Source organism: Populus euphratica, unplaced genomic scaffold (assembly GCF_000495115.2).
Source record: "Populus euphratica unplaced genomic scaffold, PopEup_1.0 scaffold87.1, whole genome shotgun sequence".
Taxonomy (NCBI): Eukaryota; Viridiplantae; Streptophyta; class Magnoliopsida; order Malpighiales; family Salicaceae; genus Populus; species Populus euphratica.
In genome coordinates this window covers 569,490-589,251 of record NW_011499900.1, presented here as the reverse complement: position 1 = coordinate 589,251, position 19,762 = coordinate 569,490, and the positions used below count along the sequence as shown (strand labels likewise).

Below are 19,762 nucleotides of genomic sequence, written 5' to 3'. Positions count from 1 at the left end.
TATTTCAAGGTTAAAATTAAAACTCTCATCTTAATTATAAGTTTTTTTAATTTAATTAAAACTCTCAGCCTAATTACATGTTTTTTAATTTATTTTTATTCTATAATATAAATAAAAACATTTACAAATCCAATTATCAATATAATATCAGAATGTTTAGTAAATTATAATCCTTATTTTCTAAAGACAAATTTATTAGGGTTTTTAAAGCAAATTTAAAATAAAATATTTAAATAAATTTATAATATTTTTAAATAAACAAAAATACATGTTTTTTATTTTTATAGCCCCACACACACACGATTAAAAGGCCCAGCACACCAAGGCTTTTAGAAATAAAACATGTGTTTACACGGTTAAACCTTGTTTATTTCATTAAAAATTAACTATTTTTTTAAAATATATATATTTAAAAATATGATAATGATTATTTTTTAAAGTGTTTTTGATTTCAAAACATATTAAAATAATATTTTATTATTATTTTTAAAAAATATTTTTAACATTAATACATCAAAATAATTTAAAAACATAAAAAAATATTAATTTAAAATAAAAAAATAAAAAAAAATTTAAAAATATTTTCAAAATACAATACCAAAAAACAAGTAAACCTTGTGTTGTTTGTCGCATGTATAACTTATAGTTTGCTTTTTAAAATTCAACCATTATAAAGATAGTTGAAAAAAATTAAAAAAAAATTATTCTTAACTAAAAATTTATTTTTCAATTATATTTATATCATAAAATATTTAAAAACCTAAATAAACTCGTTTTTAACATCCTATAACCCAAAAGTGAGTAAACAACCTAAATCAATAAAACTTCTAAAGTCCAAATCGATCATTTAAGGTAAAACTATATAAAACTTTATAATTGTTAAATCTAATTTGAAAGGTCAATTTAAAAAACTTCAGATTTGTATAGCATTAGATTTTTATTTTAATCGGACAAATTATTAACTCATCAAAAAGCTAATTTTTTAGTAGTTATATTGAACTCACCAAACTAAATCTAAATCTAATTAGGTTAATGTGGAAGAAAAAAACATCAAAAGTTGTAAATTAATAAAAATAATTTACTTAATAACCTAACAACATAAACTATTTTCTAGATTTTTCTAGATTAATCCCGATCCAATCTAACATGCTTCTCCTTCCAAGAACGTTTTTTTACTTTGATGTGCGCTTGTCATCCTGTTACAGTTAATGGTTTGAAGAGGATGGAAATGGATAAAGTATAAGGGTCACATTGACAAATTAAAACAATGAGGGGCTAGATAAGTAAAATTAAAATAGTTGAGGGACTAGTCAAAGGCATTTAACAAAATCTTATTGCAATAGCGCAAGCAGACGATCACCAGTCCAACACCACAATGGAAGGCTATATCGACATGGACCTTTGATGATCCCATCGGGTGAAATAAGCCTGGGCTTATCTGGAGTGGGCTAGCCCAGTTAGGATAGGGACTATTTCTATGCAGATTGGGCTCTTGACGCTAAGAGGACTGGAAGCTCTTTTGTTAACTCGGCCTCTGGGTTCCATCAGCTTGGTTGCGAAGTGACAAATTTCCTTTGCCCTAAAAATATCAACAAAATGGATTTTTTAATCTACCTCTTTGATTTTTTAGACAAATCGAAGTTTTTTTTTTTCGTTGGATTTTGATTGTTTCAGTACCCTCTTAAGTTTCAAAATTGAATCAATTATAAAGTTTTTTGCAATCGATCGATGAAATAGAGCTTTTATAAAAAAATTTAGGAGATAAAATCTTGTACTTTGAATTAAAAAATTAAAAATATATCATTTATATTTAAATATATAGATACAAACATCATAGAAATATAGCACGATATATACCAAACTTAAAAATTATAGGTATAGTGAAAGTTCAAATAAAGTATGATGCTCATTAAAAATAAAAACATAAATATTCTATGTTTTTAAATTCCTTGACGTACGTGTCAAGCATTACATCATGTCCAAGCACGTCAGTGATGTTAATTGATTTTATGAAATATACTATTGCTTTGTTAATTGATGATTATGCTCTTGCAGCAATATAAAAGCTTACAAGTTGTTCATCCTCAGGCATTAGAGTTCTTGGTTTAAGCTTTTAATATCTTATGGTTTTCTAATTTAATTTAATTCAATTTTTAATGCAGTCCACTAAACTAGCCGCATTAATTACCCAGGCGTGCTGTCTGGCACCGATCATAAATCATGAAATCTGGGACTCGTAAGACACCAGCCACTTAACCATCTATCTGCTTGATCATTGGCTCTAATTACTAATTAGAGATCAGATGAGTATGGAATTTTCTTCCTCAGGCAACTTGTTTAATTGGTGTGCCTAATGAATCCGATGGTTTGACAGGAGTGAAGTAATTCTCCACCAGCAGCAAGAACGACAACACAATTAAGATGATAAAATTATATTTAAATTTAAAAAGAGAAGGAATTATCATATATAAACAGCATTAGTGCGTAAACAAATTCAAGTATTATGATAATAAGTCTTAAATATTATCCACTGGGTGTGTCCATGTTTTTCAGAAACTCTTGTGGGATCACTGGCAAGAAATTACTTCCCAGTGGGAGTGTCGAAACACGCCATATTTCTCAGAAACTCTTGTGGGATCACTTGCAGGAAACTTCGACGCAGGGAACCACAAAACAAAAACAAAAAAAGGGTCAAAACTCTTCGTGTTTAATTTGTTCTTTATTAGGCAATAATGTTAGCCTCGGGCCCCAAAAAAGTCAAGTGCTCAAGCTAGGAGATGCTAGTGGAGTTTAATTAGTTGGCAGTCGACGCATGGCTAATGGATTCTTCAGATTTTTGCATGGTTGTGTATAATATATTGTCGAGGTTGATGATCCATGGATAGTGCAGATGGTGTTTTCGGCCGCAAGGATTGCAGGCTTTTCTTCGGGATTTGCACGCATGGTGGGGAGGGGACCGGAGATGGGAAAATCGCATGATGACACCCTCCTAGTTCGAGAGATTAGTTAATTTAAAAGATTTCATCATATTCTTGATTCCCGATTGGCTACATCAGGTTTAGATTCTGTTCATAGAAGTTACTATTGCTTCATTTTTTTTCTTTTTTTTTAAATCAATATATATATATATATATATATTGTTAATCTTAAAAAAAAAAAAGAGTGTTCAGTCCCTTTTTTTTTTTAATTGTAGACTGTAAGGACCCTTTTTTTTTTTTTTTAATTGTAGACTGTAAGGAGAGCCACTGTTAAAAAAATATGGGAGAAGCCTACCGCATTCTAAAGACAGCTGCAACTTCTTTTAGTGGCCAAATACCATATTCTGCGGTGGTGTTGGAAGTTACACGTCACCTTCTCTGTATTGGTCTGGTGCACATCAATGAAGGAGCGGCAGTGAGCCTCCAACTGCTTTTAATTTTATTCTTCTTCTTTTTTAGCTTCTCTTTTCTGGATTTGTGAAGGATTGCTAAAATTAAAAGATGTTTTATTATTTTTTTATTAAATTTATGTTTTATTTATTTGATTGTTATTTATTTTATTTTAAAATTTTTTAATTGATTTTATTTTTCAAATTTATCTCTCACGCATTTGGTTTTATTTAGTTTTTATATAAAATTTGGTTTTTATTTTTTTGTTATTTGTTTTGTTTGGATTTTTTTTTTAATTTTTTATTTTATCCCTTAATATTTTATTTCTTTTTTTTAATTTTTAATTTTATCCCTTAATATTTTATTTTATTTTATTTTAATATCAAATTTGGTTTTCATTTCTTTCATTGTTATTATTTTTTTGGATTTATAGTTTTATTTGTTTTGCTTTCTATGAGATTATTTCGATCTCATGACTAAAATGCGCATATGAAAAATTGACTTGGGCAGACTGAGACTGGTTTTTGTTGTCTTTTTTTTAAAAAAAATATTCAATATTTAATTTGTTAGAAATTAAATTTTAATATTTTAAAAAAAATTCTGAAATTATCGTGTTCTCATTTAATTTTTTATTATTATCAAATAAGATCACGAAGATATTTTAAGAATATAAGGTGATCTTTTCATTATATTGGAAAACATTCATTTTATGTAGTTAATCATTGTCAATTTTTTTTGTTTGATTTATTTACCATCATTATCTTTTTTATCTATATTATTGAATTAATTAATTTTATTAAACACAAGAATTTCATATTTTTCTTGCTTCTAAACATTATTATAGAGCTTGAATATCTATTTTTTATGTTAAAAAAAATAATTTAGCTTCGAGAATAGCTCGACCGTCAATCTAGTTCATGCTATTGAAGCTCAGACTTTATAAGATTCAACTATACCCATCACAAAAGAAAATTAAAGCGCAACAAAAATAGTCCTTCTCTCTCTCTCTCTCTCTCTCTCATTAAAGCTCAACAAAAATAGTCCCTCTCTCTCTCTCTCTCTCTCTCTCTCAAAAATGAACGTAGAATTAAAATTGAAATGAATAAGATTTGGTTAATGGCTGGGAAGTTTTTCCTTACGATTAGAAAGAAGAAGGTCCAAAATGGCTATAAACATTTTTTCATTTTTTGATGTATAAGCTTGTTACAAATAGCATGGTCAAATATCACGCGGGTCAACAAAAATGACTGGTGAAGAAGATCCATGTTTCATCCTATCGGACTGTCCACATCTTCGATCAACGTCTAGTTTTTCATCAGCAAGCTTCTTGATGCACCACAAATCTTCAGCCCATGAAAATCTCCTCCAATGTGGGATCACCTCCCTAACTGGGTCCCTCAGGGCCAGCTCAGCCACCACGGCCCCGCACCCATCATCATCCCTAGCCATGTTATGTGCAAATGCACATAGAGCCTTCATGAGCCTCGATGCATTTTTACCTTCCATGTGTAGTCCATACAAGAAATAAACACCAAATTGTCTAAATACATCAGGAAATGAAGGCAACCTTAGCCATGGCATCCAAGCATCTAACAACCTAGTACCTGTGCAGCATGCATACGTTAATTTGGACACTCCCTTCACTTGTAATTTGAACACTTCCTTGGTGTTCCACACACTCAGTAAGGCAAAACTTGAGGGCAGAATTCCTGTTGTTGGATCCCACTTGGGGAGAGCCTTTTTGGGCACGGCCATGAATGAGCCCAGATTTAGTTTACTAGACAAAATCGTGCCAATATCTTTTGGAAAAAATTCTGCATCGGCAAACACTCGATAATAAATCGCTTCGGCAAGTTTCGGAGGGAGTTGAATTATGGCAATGCCGGAGCCTAATGGCTTGTAATGGGCATGAACCGGTTGCACTAGCATGGTAAGAGTTCTAAATTTCGTGTAAAAGCATTTCCTGGTAAACAAATTGATAGAAGGTTCATTGGAGAAATCTGTGGCCATGTATGAATACTCTGCACCTTTTTGCTTGCACCATTCTTCGATTTCTTGAACCAATTTTGTGCCAATGCCAAGCCTCCTGCAACATTGCCAAATACTAAGAATTAATTAAGAAAATACATAAAAGCGTGATATAATTGTTTGTTGGTTTTTGTCCAAGGTGAGCACAAAAGGTACTTTAGGTGGGTTCGTTTAAGCAAAAGTAGGGAACATTTTTGAAGATGATAAGGACCATTATAGATTTAAAAAAAAGAGAATTTGTGATCATGGTTACATTTATCTAAGCTTTTGCCCAAGTAATTAGGCATATTAATGGCATATGCTTGTAAATCAAAACTATTATTATATTGTATGAAGGAAGTGGATATATCGACATCAGTGGTGGACAATATATATATTATGTCGAGTAAAGTAATTTTAATTGGTCACGAAGTAGAAACAAACAAGAAATCTAATTGTCTTGAAGCTTTTTTTCTATGATAAAGGAAGTCTTTGTATTGGGATACATGTGTCAATGCCAGGCTAGCTTGCATTTGCCTCACTCCATGATACGAGGAAATAATGTTCTCTCTTTATAGTCGAATCTAATCGTGTTTTGTGGGGTGGGAATGGTTCGTAGAAACCCACAAAAGTAATGCGAGAAAGAAACTGTTAAATTTCACAAAGTAGGGCTGCGAATTAGTCAGGTGCAGTGGCTAAGGAGAACCCACACACCAAAAGAAAGGTTTTCTGGTGATAGTTTTGCCCTTTCCATGGAGCACTTTGTGCTCACCATAACCACCAAAAGGACACTTAAATCTAGTAAAAGCAACGTTTGTTTGATTGCACTTCTTATGCTGCTCTAATCAAGTAACGGAAGAGGGCCAATTAAATGCAAATGATTGCGAAAAACAAAGAGGTATAAAACAATTTCTTGAGAGAGAGAGAGAGAGAGTACTGACCTGTGAGAAGGAGAAACCCTTAATCCCAGAATATAAGCTAGCTTGACAGAGCCTGAACTTTCTCTTGTCGTCACAGTATTTACACAGGCTCTTATCACCCCTACTATCTCTCCTCCATCACCACATTCAGCAACCTGCTTTAATGATATAAACATGACTTTTGTCACTGAAAAATGGAAAGAAGAAAAAAGGCAATGCCTAACCACAGTGCAAGCCTCCTCCTCCCTCTTCAGAAACACACCATTAAGACACACACACATTCAAACTTCATTTTTGTTGCTTAAATCTTGACCTACAGATTATGTGATCATGCAACACGGAATAATTTGTGTACGTTTCTCTTTTCACAAACTTGAGTGTCATGTAAAAAGGAAAAAAAGAAGTGGGACTAATGAGAATTGATGAATTGCTACTCACTAGCATAACATGAGACGGAAAATGGCGAACTCGGCAAATTGGATCACCCATAAGGTCAGTAACCAGTGAATGCTTTCCCCTTTGGCCGACCTCACACCTTCTTTCCATTTCCTCCACAGCCACCTTGTCTCTCCCTTCATCATACTCTCTCACCACCACAAAATTCTCCATCTCGCCGACCGGCAAAGTTGGGAAATTGTCCGCAGCTATTCTTAGTGACATGGTGGGAAAAAAATTTGTGTTAGCTAGCAATGTACAGAGACTACTGAGTTATGGAGCTCAAAAGTTCTCACAATGTGTGTTTTCTCGACTATGTCACTTAGGCCTATGTAATCTCTAGCTCCCCGTATATTTATAGTATAGTGGAGGTTCTGACGTGGCCCTCTTGATCAGATTCAGCGGGGAATTCTTTTTCTAGCAAATATATATATATATTCACTCACATTCTCTTCATGAATAGCAGCAAGATGCATGTTCTATATGCCTTTTTTTTCTTGATGACCTATATCCATACATGCATACATATAATGATCCATATATATTTATGGTCGCAATTATTGATACATCAGGTGACTTTGTCTTTTATCAAGTGCAATATCTTACAATCAGATCGTGCTGATGATGAAATTAATGGCAGATAAACTTTTTTTTAAAACCAAAGTGGGAATCGATATATACAAGTTCTATATACACCAATCACATGAAAGACTTCTACGATTAAGAAGTCTGGCGTGGATTTTCCCAAGAATTTCATAAACCAATCACATGAAAGACTTCTACGATTAATCATTTATATCATAATCCGGCGCTAATTACAACTTGTCAATCAAGCATTTGGACTAGTGGTTATCATAGGCATAATTACTTCTGCGTATCAGCCGATTTTTGGGGTGGAGTAGATGATGGCTACAATATCTCTTCTTTTTAGTTAAATGGTGAAGCAAAATCTTTGTCCCTAGAGTAGCCGTTTCAAATAATAAACATTATATTACTCCGTGTTTCACCAATTATTGGTGAAGGTGGTGAGAATCATGCCCGTCACCACGTTTTTGGTGAACATGTGAGATGGTCATGTGCTTGGAATGATAACCATTACCTTAATGCAAGAAACTTATCCATTCTTAATTAAATTTAGTTATCTTAATGGTGATTGTGAAGCATCGAGACGTGTGCTGAGTGCTTAAGAACCCGGAAGGTTCCTTTCACTAAAAAGAAGAAGAATTCAAGAAATAAATCTACGAGACTTGTCATTATCCTTTGTTGAAGGCTGGTTTTTTCCCTAAACGTTAGAAACATGATGATGCAAGAAGAGGGGGTGGTAACTGAACCAATCCATTCTAGGAAGCTTTATCTAAAACATTCCGATTGATTTGTCCTGTGTGGAGAGCGAACACTGATGTTGTCAAACACAAATTGGTCAAACAAGAAAAGCAATGCTGGTAACTATCATGAATCTGAAAGTTAAAAGGACAACCAAACAGCAATGGATTTGAAATCCATCGATTGGCACATTTAAAATGATGGTAGATATATTGGAATTCCCCCTTTTTTTTTCATAATTGGGAAAATTAATAAAAATAAATAAAAATATGGAGAGAATATTTTTATTGGTAAATTTTTGAGGAATTTTACATATGAAAATATTTTATCGGTATATACCGAGAGAATTACAGTGAAAAACAATTAAAACAAAAATAAAAAAATAATTTATCAACAAAATTACCGATAGAATTTATTTTGTCGGTAAAATCTATCAGTAAACTGTGAATACTGTTCATCATGTCAAATACAAAGGGAATCATAGATGAAATTTTCTGTCGGTATTTTTCAGAGAGCTCCAGAATTGTTCACTTTCTAATTGCACTGTTAATTGTTGTTTTTTACAAAAAAAAATCATTAACGGATTGAAAAGTCGTTGGTGTTATTTGACGGTTTTCTGAAAAAATTCAATTAATTTAAAAATTTTATTTACATATCACAGACGGAATCACCGATGGATTGAGAAATTATCGGTAATTGTTGGCGGTTTTCTGAAAAGTTTTTATAAAATTAAAAATTTGAATTAAATATTACCGATGAAATAATTAAAAAATATTAATATTTAATTATTAGTCGATAAATCCGTCACTAACGTGCCTCAATAAAAAGTCTAGATTCTCTTATTTCATAAGAGATAGACTCATTTATTATTATTATTATTATTCACTATATGTAAAAATCATCCATATCTATTTCTTTTTCTTTTTTTCTCTCCTCATGTCCTTTTCTTTTTCTCTATGTTCGGGTATGTCTTCTTCTTCTTTTATCCTCTTAGTTTTTTTAATTAATATGCTTTACAAAAAAAAAAATTTCTCTCATTAACTTCACTTGCAACTACATTAAGGTAATGTTTTTCTTTTTTCATGATTTTTTTCACTATATTTGTTTTTTATTTTATTTTTAATTATTTTTGTTCTTAATAATTATATAAATGTTGTTGTGAGATTTTTTTTTTCATGTGAGATCAATTTTTAGATGATTTATTTATAGGATTTTAAAATTTTTAGCAATTGCAACCTCATTTTTTTCATATGAATTTTTTTAGTTGAATTTATTTTTTTATTTTATTTATTTGTTGCAAATTTGTTTGAGTTGATTTTCTTATTCTTTTTTCTAAGCATTTTGAGTATATACCATAGAGTGTTGATTTATGTTATTTAATTATTTTATAATTTTATAAAATAGATTCTTTAAAATATTTTTAAATAATTACTGAAGGAATTACCGATAGTATTTTTCGAATGATATACCGACGGAATGAAGCGGGTATTTTTTTAAGTGTTTGTTTTGTCAGTAAATCTGTTGGTAATAATATTTTTTTCATGAGTAAATCCGTTGGTAATAATATTTTTTTATTACAAATAGATTTACTGATAGATAAAAAATTATTAATAAAAAATTTAACAATGAATTATTTCTATCAATAATTTTATTGATATATTAATTATTCATGGAATATGTGTTTTACAGCGAAAGAAAAATTTTCTCCAGTAAAATTGTTAACAAACAGATTTACTGATAGATAAAAAATTATCAATAAAAAATTTAACAACAAATTATTTCTATTGATAATTTTATTGGTATATTAATTATCCATGGAATATGTGTTTTACAACGGCAGAAAAATTTTCTCCAGTAAAATTGTTAAAAGACACTTTAAGAGGGGGGGTAGAAATGGGAGTGGACAAGTAATTTTCAATCATAAAACTACGTAAGTATTCCCTTGCATATGTTTGGTGCATGTTGGAATATTATTTACTATGGCACAATTTGTTTTTTGTATTTATAATTGCATTTTAAAAATATATTCAGTTTTAAAAATTATTAAATTAATATTTTTTGATGATCTTAATATGATAATATTAAAAATAAAAAAACTAAAAAAAATTATTTAAATGATTTTTCAAATAAAAAATAATTTTAAAAATTATTTAAATAGTTTTTCAAATAAAAAATAATTTTAAAAAATATTATGCATAGCAATATCAAATATACATGAAATACTACAGATAAATTTACTTACGAGCTGTACAAATCACAGGATCCACTAATTCAATCCGTAACTTAAGTGGCAAGAATTAACCAAAGGAAACGAGATGAAAATACAAGGATTAACTTAATGGATTTTAAAAATATAGAGACCAAGTTATACTTAATTCTAATTAATTAATAAAAAGGTTAATAATTCTAATGTTGATTTTATTTTATTTTTATGATAAGTGTATTTTAGCGTGTTTTTTTTTTATGATAAGTGTATTTTAGCGTGTTAATCAAGACTAAATTTATACAAGCATGGTGTATTTAAAAAAAAATTAATAAACAATTTTTTTAGATATTACCTTAATATTAAAATTTAAAAGATCAAGAAATTGAACAAATCGATCCGATTGATCAGTCAACCCCTTCAAATTTCCTATGTTGATTTGGAAATAAGATTTATCATGCATATGGTGTCACTTCGACTTTAAGGCGTCTTAAAGAATTATTATGCTTTTCGTTAATTTATTATACCAGTACTTTTAATATTACACCAATCAATCCATGGGAAATATTCAAAGACGAACTCCAGTTGATTAGAATAGAATGATCGGTACTGTTTGAAAGAGATAATGATAAGAAGTCTGAGCATAATATTCTTGTTCAGCATCACAATTACTGTTGTAGTAAGAAAGTCACCCAGATATCGAAGATATATATATATATTATTCCCTTATAATCTTCTTTGCATCTAACTTTTCAGATTTCCTGCAATCGTCTTTTCTATTTTCAAAGACCATGCAAGAATCCCATTGTTGCGCATCTCTTAGGTAAAATCATGCTCATCCTGTTGTCCCCTAAGATACATCTAATCAATCTGCTCTTGCGAGACGAAGGAGACAACCTTTTTTCTCAATTCGTACAGCTAGTTTTAATGATGTTTATGTAGTTGTGTCCCGTGAGCTCGGCTCACGTCAATGGTTATGAAATTCATTGAACATTCGATCTGATCAGGAGTGTTTAGCCAAGACTACGATGGATCGATGTTGACCCTTTTGAAATCTTCTTGATGGGATCTGAAACCAGAATCAAATCAATCACCTCCAATTTTAATCTTTTACACAGTTAATTTGCGAGTGAACCCTAGCTAGCTAGGTGAGCTAGTAATCGTTGCTTAGGTAAGAGATGGCATGGAATCTTACAGCAGAGATAGCAAAAGGAGAAGAAGACACCCACTTGAAACTAAATTCCTTTCAAAGGGAAAAGTGAAAGAAACCATGAGAAATTAAGAGATATGTTTCGCTTTGTTTATCCTCGAGGATGAAGATTGATATGCATTCTGACGGGAGTGATACAAGGCAATAAATTAATAGCTATGATTTGATGCAAATTCTCCCGTGCACCTACTTTTCATTATGAAAATATATGGTTTATGCATTTAAAGTTTGTTTGATAATGATTATGATTATTTTTTAAATAAATTTTTGTATTAAAATATATATAAATAATATTTATTTTTTTAAAATTATTTTTGATATTAATATATTAAAATAATTTAAAAACACTAAAAACATATTAATTTGTAGTAAATGAAAAAATAAATAAAATTTTAAATTTTAAAAATAAACAAAATCTTAGTTTTTAATTATAGGGGAAAAAAAACAGAAAGCTGAATGATGATTATTATATTAACAGGAAAGAAAAGCAGTTCAAGTTCAAATGAATATAATATATGTTTATATATATCTCATTAAGTAAATTTACTTGAAATTATCTTCCGGACATGAATTTAACAATTTAAATCTATTTTTTAAACTGATTTTCAATATTTGATGTTTTTATAATTTTCATGTTCTACTAAGAATTAAAAAAAATTAAAAAAGTATATTTTAATATATTTCTTTTTAATGAAAAACCACTCTCTTCCTCGCCATCAAACACACATTATAATATATCGGTAAGTTGTACAAATGTCAAATGACAAATGACATTGGGCCCGAACAGAAGAAGAAATGTATTTTTTTTTTTAAATCCATAAATTGGGCTCATAGAAACAGTTCTATCAATTCATAAGGCCCAATTGGGCTCTTAGAAACACTTCTATCAACTCATAAGGCCCAATCCCATTTTATTTTGCCTGGGAAGACCATGTGTCACAATCACCATCAAAATCAAACCTCTCCGGTCTCCACTCCAAAACACACCAAACCAGACAAAAATCCTGGTACTCATTGTGACTTTGTTACTAAATTTCCCTAGAAAATCAATAGGAAAACAAGCAGGAGAGAAAATGGGTGTCTTTGCAGCAGTAGGGGTGTTGCTTCCCTTCCCGTATTACTACTGGCTATGGACAAACCCACAAGCATGGGTGAACCTATGTGGGAAAGACAAGAACCCATCAAAGGTTATGTCTCATGTTTCACATTTCCTCAAGTTGTTGCAGTTCATTTCTCTTTTTTCAGTTTCCACTCTCTCTTGGCCTCCTCCTCTCTACTTCTGGCCCCTCTTTGGCTTTGGTCAGTTCCTCAACTTCAGGTCAGTCAATCACTGTACTATCAATATCTGACTTGTTTATGTATGCCTGTAAAGATTGGTTTTTTTAATTGAATAATGTACAGTTTGATGACTGTCTGATTGTGATGGATTGTTGGTGAAAGACCCAGCTAGGAATTCATGTAAACTTTCCTTCATTTTTTGGCAAAAGAGACTGCAAATTCTTTGTTATGGATACTAGCATATCGATATATGCCTACAAAGATCGGTTTTTGGTAGCTTAAATGTCCCCATGTTGGTAACTTTTTGATGGGGATGAATTGTTGGTTATGGACCCAATTCAGAATTCAAGTTTTGCTTCTTTTTTTAGGTAATAGAAATGAAAAATACTTGGTGTAGTTGAGTAATGGTAATTATGGTGCTTTGTTGTGAGGTGGACTGGTGGATTTACCTTGAAGCATCTATTTTTTTGCTTATTTAATGCTTTATGGCATACTTTATCATTCTATAACCAAGTGCTGGTAGCTGTCATTGATTTGCTTTGCTGTTAGCTCCTATCATTTAGAATGAGGTAACCCCTGTTGCTCAATCGATGAGTGTGGTTGAATTGGAACATAAGAACTGTCATACATTACACACCATTGATAAAGCAAAAAAGAATGGTTTCTTTCCTTTCTTGTTTCTCTTACATTTACACTATATTTTGGGTTTGCTTCCACATAGGCAATCTAGTAGCCATCCCTTTGATCTTTTTCATGTTAAACTTGATGCCTTTTAATGGCTTCCATTTATATAATAAGCTTATATTTCAGCCAAAGAAAAGTGTATTTTGTAGGTTATTGCTGGAGTTTGGTTCTTATATTTAATCAAAATCTGAATCTGGTCCTAAAGAGCTGATCTTCACCCTATTTCATGTTTCTTTCTTATCTATCCAATTACTTGGATATTTGATGGTGATTAGAACCTCTAGCCTAACTAAAGGCAGAATTAATCCACATATCTATGACACCTTTATAGAAAATATTCGCTTGCAGTGGCTGGTCACACATTGATGTTAAGATGTGCATGTCATTGTTCTAATCTGGTCACTCGAGTTTAGTCTAGGTTGTTGCTCTGTGGATCACTCTTATAGTTTGTGTGTAATTGTTGGTTTCATGTTCCAGTCTAGGCCTGCTTGCTCTTGCAGTTTCAGCATGTCATTAAGTTTGTGTGGTTTTGATATTATTATATAAATGGTCTGTTTCGAGTATAAGAGCAACTAATCAAGCAGTCTTTGAAATCAATAGCTGTCATTGCATGATGCTTGCCTAAGAAGCATAATTTCTTAAATGCCTCATTCTTGACCATACTGTTTGCGAATTTGCTTTTTTGTGTGTTTATATCTTTTGATATTTTTGGTTCTCTCATTTTTCTTTGCCCTTTTTCCTCTAACCACTGTTTTAACCTACAGTTTCAGCTCTCGTCATAAAATTATGAAATTAATGAGAATCTGGTCTCTGTTTTTGGACCGAATAATAATAGTAAAAAATATCAGATTTGGTGGAAAAGTAAAAGATCCTGCAGTAGGTGGGGTTATCAAATATACCTAGTTCTGATACAGAACAGCTTTTCACGAGCTTATTTCATTCTGCTTAAATTTTGGCCTTTGATTGGCATACCCCATTTAAAAGCAGTATAAAATAAGAAATGCAATTTTAACTTTCCTGTTAAGATATTGTCTATAACCTTAGAATGGACACCCTTTTCATAATTAGATGCTTATCTTTGGATATCTAGTCCAGATTCCCTAGTCCCTTTTTGTGAACGTGCATCATGATATATGAATGGTTGTTTCTTTGCTTGGACCTTCCCAGGAGAAGTGTACAGTTCAGATTCCCAAGTCCTTATTTTGTGGCTGATATTTGGCATGTTTTTGTTTTTGTAATTGGATGACTTCCTTGAACTGAAAAAAAGTTTTGTTTTACAATTTTGGCGAATCACTGTATCTGTTTTGGGGAGTTATAATTCCTTAGAGGTAGGGTACTGGTAGTGGAAAATAAACCAGAAACTGTTCTCTTATATTATGATTCTGAGGCTTTACTTGAATATTTTAGCTGCTGCTGTCTAAATAAGTGTAAAATCGTGTGGAATTATACTGCCTCTATCCACTTCATTTTGTGGTTATAATAAAACCTTCACATTACAGGGTATACCAATTGCTTGGTGAATCCGGTACTTACTATGGTGTTCGCTTTGGGAAGAACATCCCCTGGGTGACAGAGTTCCCATTCGGGGTTATACAAGATCCACAATATGCTGGAAGCATTTTGAGTCTTTTTGCATGCCTATCCTGGACCCCTTTCCAATACATTCTCCTGTGGACTCTGGGCTATGTATTCATGATCTATGTGGAATCAAAAGAGGATCCAGCTACTCGAGCAAAGCCAATATCTTGATTAAAAATGTTGCAATTTTACCGTCTAATGACCTCCAAGAAGAGAGTGGATGGTTGGAAGATGCTTTCTTTCTCAGCTCTTTAGGTCCGGTTGAATAACATCATTTTGAACATCTGAGCCCCGTATTTCTTTCAAATTTTGATGATTAATTATTTTTCTCATTCTAATTACTTTAGAAGGTGCTTCTTTGTTTTACAAAGTTTCCTTCTTGTGTAATTTTCACCTAGTAGACTTACATTACATTTGGCTGAATATTTTTACAGTTAACTAGTAAAGGCATTAATTTTGAAGCTACATTTTACTGAATTTTACTACTCAAGCCATGGTATTACGAGTTATATTAAGATTAATGGTGTCATCAAGCTGTAATCTATAGATGACAGAAAAGTGTTTATGGGTAGATAGCGTTTGAATGTATGTATGATTAGAAGATCAAACCCTGTTCTTAGCTGGCTATATATTCCAACTCCATGAGCTAAAGTTCAGACTGTCACTATCTTGACAGTGCTCGTAGAAAATTGAATTTCTCAACTGGGTAAATCCTGAAGACAATTCATTCTTTAAACCATTTTTCAAACCAGACTTAGAGGTTAAAAGCTCATGGATTGAGAGTGGATCCAAGTTAACCCAACCTTTTGACATTTTAGAGAATGAAAGCCCAAAACCATGGAGTTTTGGTCCAAATCTAGGTTTTTCACCTGCCAAGGCCAGACCCGGGTTGGTGGATCACCAGGTCGACCCTGTTTCTGTATACTGCTTCAAACTCTACTTTACAAATTGGCATTTAACATCAATTTTGATTTCCCAGTGGCTGGACATTCATAATAAAAATGGAAGTTGAGAGAAGAAGCACAAGATCATAACTTCAAAAATAAAGCCCTTCTTTTCTAGACCAGAGCTAGGGACATATCAAAAATTTGCATTGCCTGTTTCACAGCTCCTACATCTATGTCTTTTAGTTTCCCAGTTTTAGATGAGACAATAATGCATTTCTTCTCCTCTGCATTGGGAACAAATACTTTACCCTTCTCTTCAGAACCAAACAGTGCAATGCTGCAACAGATTGAGCATAAACACAAATCAAAATAGTTGATAAAAACAATTTCTTTGAGCAAAGAAATTACCTAGGTTTCTGTCGTGCATTTGCAAGTTGGATTGCCGCTGTGTTTGTTGCAATCACCCCAGCTGAATCATTGACGAGGGCTGCCAGCTGAGAAGAAAACAGAATTATACTTGGCAAAACGGAACGACCAACATTAAAGCTTGGAAAACTCGAAAGCATTCTCTTACTGTTGATTATTATTAGATTTCTGAAAATGTTTTCGTCGGAAAAAAACATGATTTGATGACAGAACCTTCAACAGAAGCCATGCATGATGCTTCTTTTTTTTCTTTTTTTGAGAATTTTGTGGACAACATTATGATTTATAAGAAAATGACTGGAAGATGACACTTGCCTGTCCTGGAGTAGTGATGAAGACAATACCGATATCTTCATTATAAATTATTTCCTCCACATTTTCCCTTTCTTTCTCATGTGGAATGACAAAAACTGGCTTAAATCCACTGTTTGAAAGAGGAGAGTAAATTAAAATAGAGAGCAAGAGGAAATCAAGCTATCCATGCATATTATGGGCAAAACTGAAACTAAGCTTTAGGTAGTTCTTTAATGGTAGGGCATATTATTATAGTCCATCCATACCTTATAGCATCAGCTATTTGATCCCATACTTCAAGCGGTAGCAAGCTATCAGTATCACCTCTAGACTGCATTGAAGCCTTTGAATCCGATTCTATCCCATGAATCACAATATATTTCCCTTTCTCTGCACCAGCAGCCCTATATTTTGCCTCTACGTACTCTTTCAGCTTCCTTGAAAGTGAAACTCTAAGTGGAGGCACTGGTTGCCGGGGCACATTGTAAATTGGTCTTCCTAGCCAATCAAGCATCTGATGGTACCTAAACAAAACACAGTGCAATTTTTGGATTAGGCAGGTTCTTTCAATTCCGTGTTCAGGTTTTCCTCGGCAATTTCGTGCCAGGTCCACGTTGTTGTATAGTGTTTAAAATCACCCCCACCTCGTCAACAAGGTGCGTCTCTCTTTTGCAATAAACAACTTAGATTGATAAACCATTAGCACTCAAGATGCTGTCTAACTTTCCATGGAACAAGTGTTGCAAATGATTATGCTGTGTAATAAACTCACATGTGGTAACCCCCTTCTGAAAGATTCGTGCTATCTGGTGTGAATGTTTCTGTCAGAAGTAGCCCTGCTCCTGCTGCATTCACATTGGGGTATATGTAGCTAACTTTATCCCGAGCCGACGACATGAACATGAATGACGCATGGCCAAGCCCTGCCAATTTCGTCGATAAGATCAAGTCATAGTACCTATTCTGCAAGCACAAGGCAACAATCCTTCAAATCTAATCAACCTAAGCCAATAACCCTGGAAATGGCAAGTTGATGTAGGAAACACATATTCTAGTCAGGGTTTTGAGACTTAAATAAACGAAGATGGTTTGATTATATCTAAAATGCAACAGCTGGAGCACTTCACTAAAATTCTTGGCATCCTAAAGATTGCAATCTATACTCAACTTGAAACTGAAACAGAAATTCCAGCCTGCTCAGGTGACCAAATGAGATATAATCATCGAAAGAGCAGAGGCAAGTATGCAAGCCACCAACCTTAAGAACTCCAATCATGTCGGTATAAATTGCCGGCTCAGGATCACCATCAGGATCATAAACATTTGCCCACCTCACATTCTTATTCAACTCATAACACTGTTTTCCTCTATCTGATGCCAACACATCCACCAGAATACCAGGGTACCTTAAACAAGACCATAGTAATTAAGCATCATTAATAAATAAAACAAGAATTGACTATCTTCATTCGTATAAAATATACTAGATCATAGCATCATTCCTGTCTTTCAGCATACCTGTCTTTCAGCATTTGAATGACAGGAAAGAAGAGCAAGTTCTCATAAACACCACCGGAAATCATACAACAGCACCTCCTTACATCACCTCTAATTTTCAATCCCAACTGAGCAACCTCTACATTATAACCTTTTGGGAACTTAAGGAATCCATATGGGTTGTTGGGGTTATCAACTGGCCTAGTATCTTCATCTTGCTTTCCATCTACAAACAACGAGCCATATTCCATATCAGGGTCCTCTCCATCATCAAATATATCAATCCATGGGTTCTTTTTCTTTGCATAGGGGGTCAGAATGCTTGGTTTTCTAGTACATGGAAGATGATGGTCTGCTGATGGGTTAAAAAAGGATGGCTTGGTGGTGAGATGAGTCCAGGGAAGTGAGGGTGGGTTAGTGAGGAAAGGAGAGATGGTTTTGGGCAGCAAAGATGTTGAAGCCATGAGGTGGATAGTTTTTTTTTTCAGTTGGAGTTAGTTTTGTTGTGCAAACTTCTTCGCTTTGTGGTTGTAGAAGTTGGGATTTCAATGTGTGGAAGCTAGTTGGATAAGTGCCTAGGTGGGTCCTTGCTTGCTCTTTTTTGTGTTTTTCATTTTTTAAATAAAAAATAAAAAAAAATTTCATGAGATTAAGGATTGATTGAAGGGGATAACAAGCAGGATTAAAGATATGAGAGGGCAATTTAAATCAAAGTTATTAAATCTGTTTTTGGCTTATAACTTGGTTTAAAGCTTTGATAGTGATTAATTCGGATTAATTGATTTAAGTTAATTTAAAATAATATTATTTTATATTTTTAAAAAAAATTAGAATGATATTATTTTTTAAAAATAAAAATAAAACTACATCTCACTCAATTTTTAACTAGGATGACGTGAGTAACTTCTGCTTGTCTTAACCTAACAATTCTTTTTTTAAATCATAACTATTTTTTTTAAATTATCATAATAAAACACATTAAAGAAAAAATTTATGTGCTAGTGTATCATGAGATTGAGATGAGAAGGACTCGTGGGCCAATTAACTATGTGTGGCAACTAAATATTAAAATTAAATATTGTTAGTATTTTTTATTATTCTAATGAATTGATATTAAAATAAATTTTAAAAAATTAAAAATAATATTTTAATATATTTTTAAATAAAAATATTTTTTATCGTATTTCTAAACAGATTGTTATGGTAACCTTGGACAATGAATGTGCTTGTATAAAATTATACAAAAATAAGGACTCGTGGGCCATCTCATGCTATTCTTAGATCACTTCTGGCAAGATTATTTTTCCTCTATTATTTTTTATATTAGACAATAAATAGTATCATTATCATATTTATACAAACTCTTTGAATAATTTTAAGCGACCATTTCCTAAATCATTCGATGCATTTAAAGGAATAAATACCTCTCCATCTTTTCTTGACTTGTGAAGTTAACATATAATAAAATTTATTAATTTTTTTCAAGTAAACTAAATCATAAAAGGAAGGGCATGTTGTTAAGCTCATAAAAAAAATAGATTTAATTTTAATTAATACCTGACCTGATAAAAGAATATCACGGAATAAATAATAAATAATCATTTCCTCTAGGTATTAACCATAAAATACACTATATTATATCCATGGCCATC

The 19,762-nt window shown here is 32.2% G+C and overlaps 3 protein-coding genes across 3 annotated transcripts; 1 reads left to right on the top strand and 2 right to left on the bottom strand.

Moving 5' to 3' along the window:
- Window positions 1-4,563: 4,563 nt before the first annotated feature.
- LOC105132642 (probable N-acetyltransferase HLS1) lies at window positions 4,564-7,044 on the bottom strand. The gene is made up of 3 exons (XM_011036248.1): window positions 6,734-7,044; window positions 6,317-6,450; window positions 4,564-5,454 (listed from the first exon to the last, which is right to left on the bottom strand). The coding sequence occupies exons 1-3, from the start codon at window positions 6,953-6,955 to the stop codon at window positions 4,587-4,589; spliced, it is 1,224 nt and encodes a 407-aa protein (XP_011034550.1). The 5' UTR covers window positions 6,956-7,044; the 3' UTR covers window positions 4,564-4,586.
- Window positions 7,045-12,428: 5,384 nt separating this feature from the next.
- On the top strand, window positions 12,429-15,491 carry LOC105132641 (phosphatidyl-N-methylethanolamine N-methyltransferase). The gene is made up of 2 exons (XM_011036247.1): window positions 12,429-12,784; window positions 14,928-15,491. The coding sequence occupies exons 1-2, from the start codon at window positions 12,540-12,542 to the stop codon at window positions 15,175-15,177; spliced, it is 495 nt and encodes a 164-aa protein (XP_011034549.1). The 5' UTR covers window positions 12,429-12,539; the 3' UTR covers window positions 15,178-15,491.
- Window positions 15,492-15,931: 440 nt separating this feature from the next.
- PNSB1 (NDH-dependent cyclic electron flow 1) lies at window positions 15,932-18,639 on the bottom strand. The gene is made up of 7 exons (XM_011036246.1): window positions 18,132-18,639; window positions 17,872-18,019; window positions 17,386-17,576; window positions 16,880-17,137; window positions 16,635-16,743; window positions 16,302-16,387; window positions 15,932-16,230 (listed from the first exon to the last, which is right to left on the bottom strand). The coding sequence occupies exons 1-7, from the start codon at window positions 18,572-18,574 to the stop codon at window positions 16,065-16,067; spliced, it is 1,401 nt and encodes a 466-aa protein (XP_011034548.1). The 5' UTR covers window positions 18,575-18,639; the 3' UTR covers window positions 15,932-16,064.
- Window positions 18,640-19,762: the final 1,123 nt, after the last annotated feature.

Excerpts from the sequence above, each read along its gene's own strand:
- LOC105132642 (XM_011036248.1), bottom strand. The coding sequence starts at position 6,955 with ATGTCACTAAGAATAGCTGCGGACAATTTCCCAACTTTGCCGGTCGGC. Across the intron at positions 6,451-6,733 it reads TTCCGTCTCATGTTATGCTA|GTTGCTGAATGTGGTGATGG; the intron begins GTGAGTAGCAAT and ends TCATTAAAGCAG. Across the intron at positions 5,455-6,316 it reads AGGGTTTCTCCTTCTCACAG|GAGGCTTGGCATTGGCACAA; the intron begins GTCAGTACTCTC and ends GCAATGTTGCAG.
- LOC105132641 (XM_011036247.1), top strand. The coding sequence starts at position 12,540 with ATGGGTGTCTTTGCAGCAGTAGGGGTGTTGCTTCCCTTCCCGTATTAC. Across the intron at positions 12,785-14,927 it reads GGTCAGTTCCTCAACTTCAG|GGTATACCAATTGCTTGGTG; the intron begins GTCAGTCAATCA and ends TTCACATTACAG.
- PNSB1 (XM_011036246.1), bottom strand. The coding sequence starts at position 18,574 with ATGGCTTCAACATCTTTGCTGCCCAAAACCATCTCTCCTTTCCTCACT. Across the intron at positions 17,577-17,871 it reads ACATGATTGGAGTTCTTAAG|AATAGGTACTATGACTTGAT; the intron begins GTTGGTGGCTTG and ends TTGTGCTTGCAG. Across the intron at positions 17,138-17,385 it reads TCAGAAGGGGGTTACCACAT|GTACCATCAGATGCTTGATT; the intron begins GTGAGTTTATTA and ends TGTTTTGTTTAG.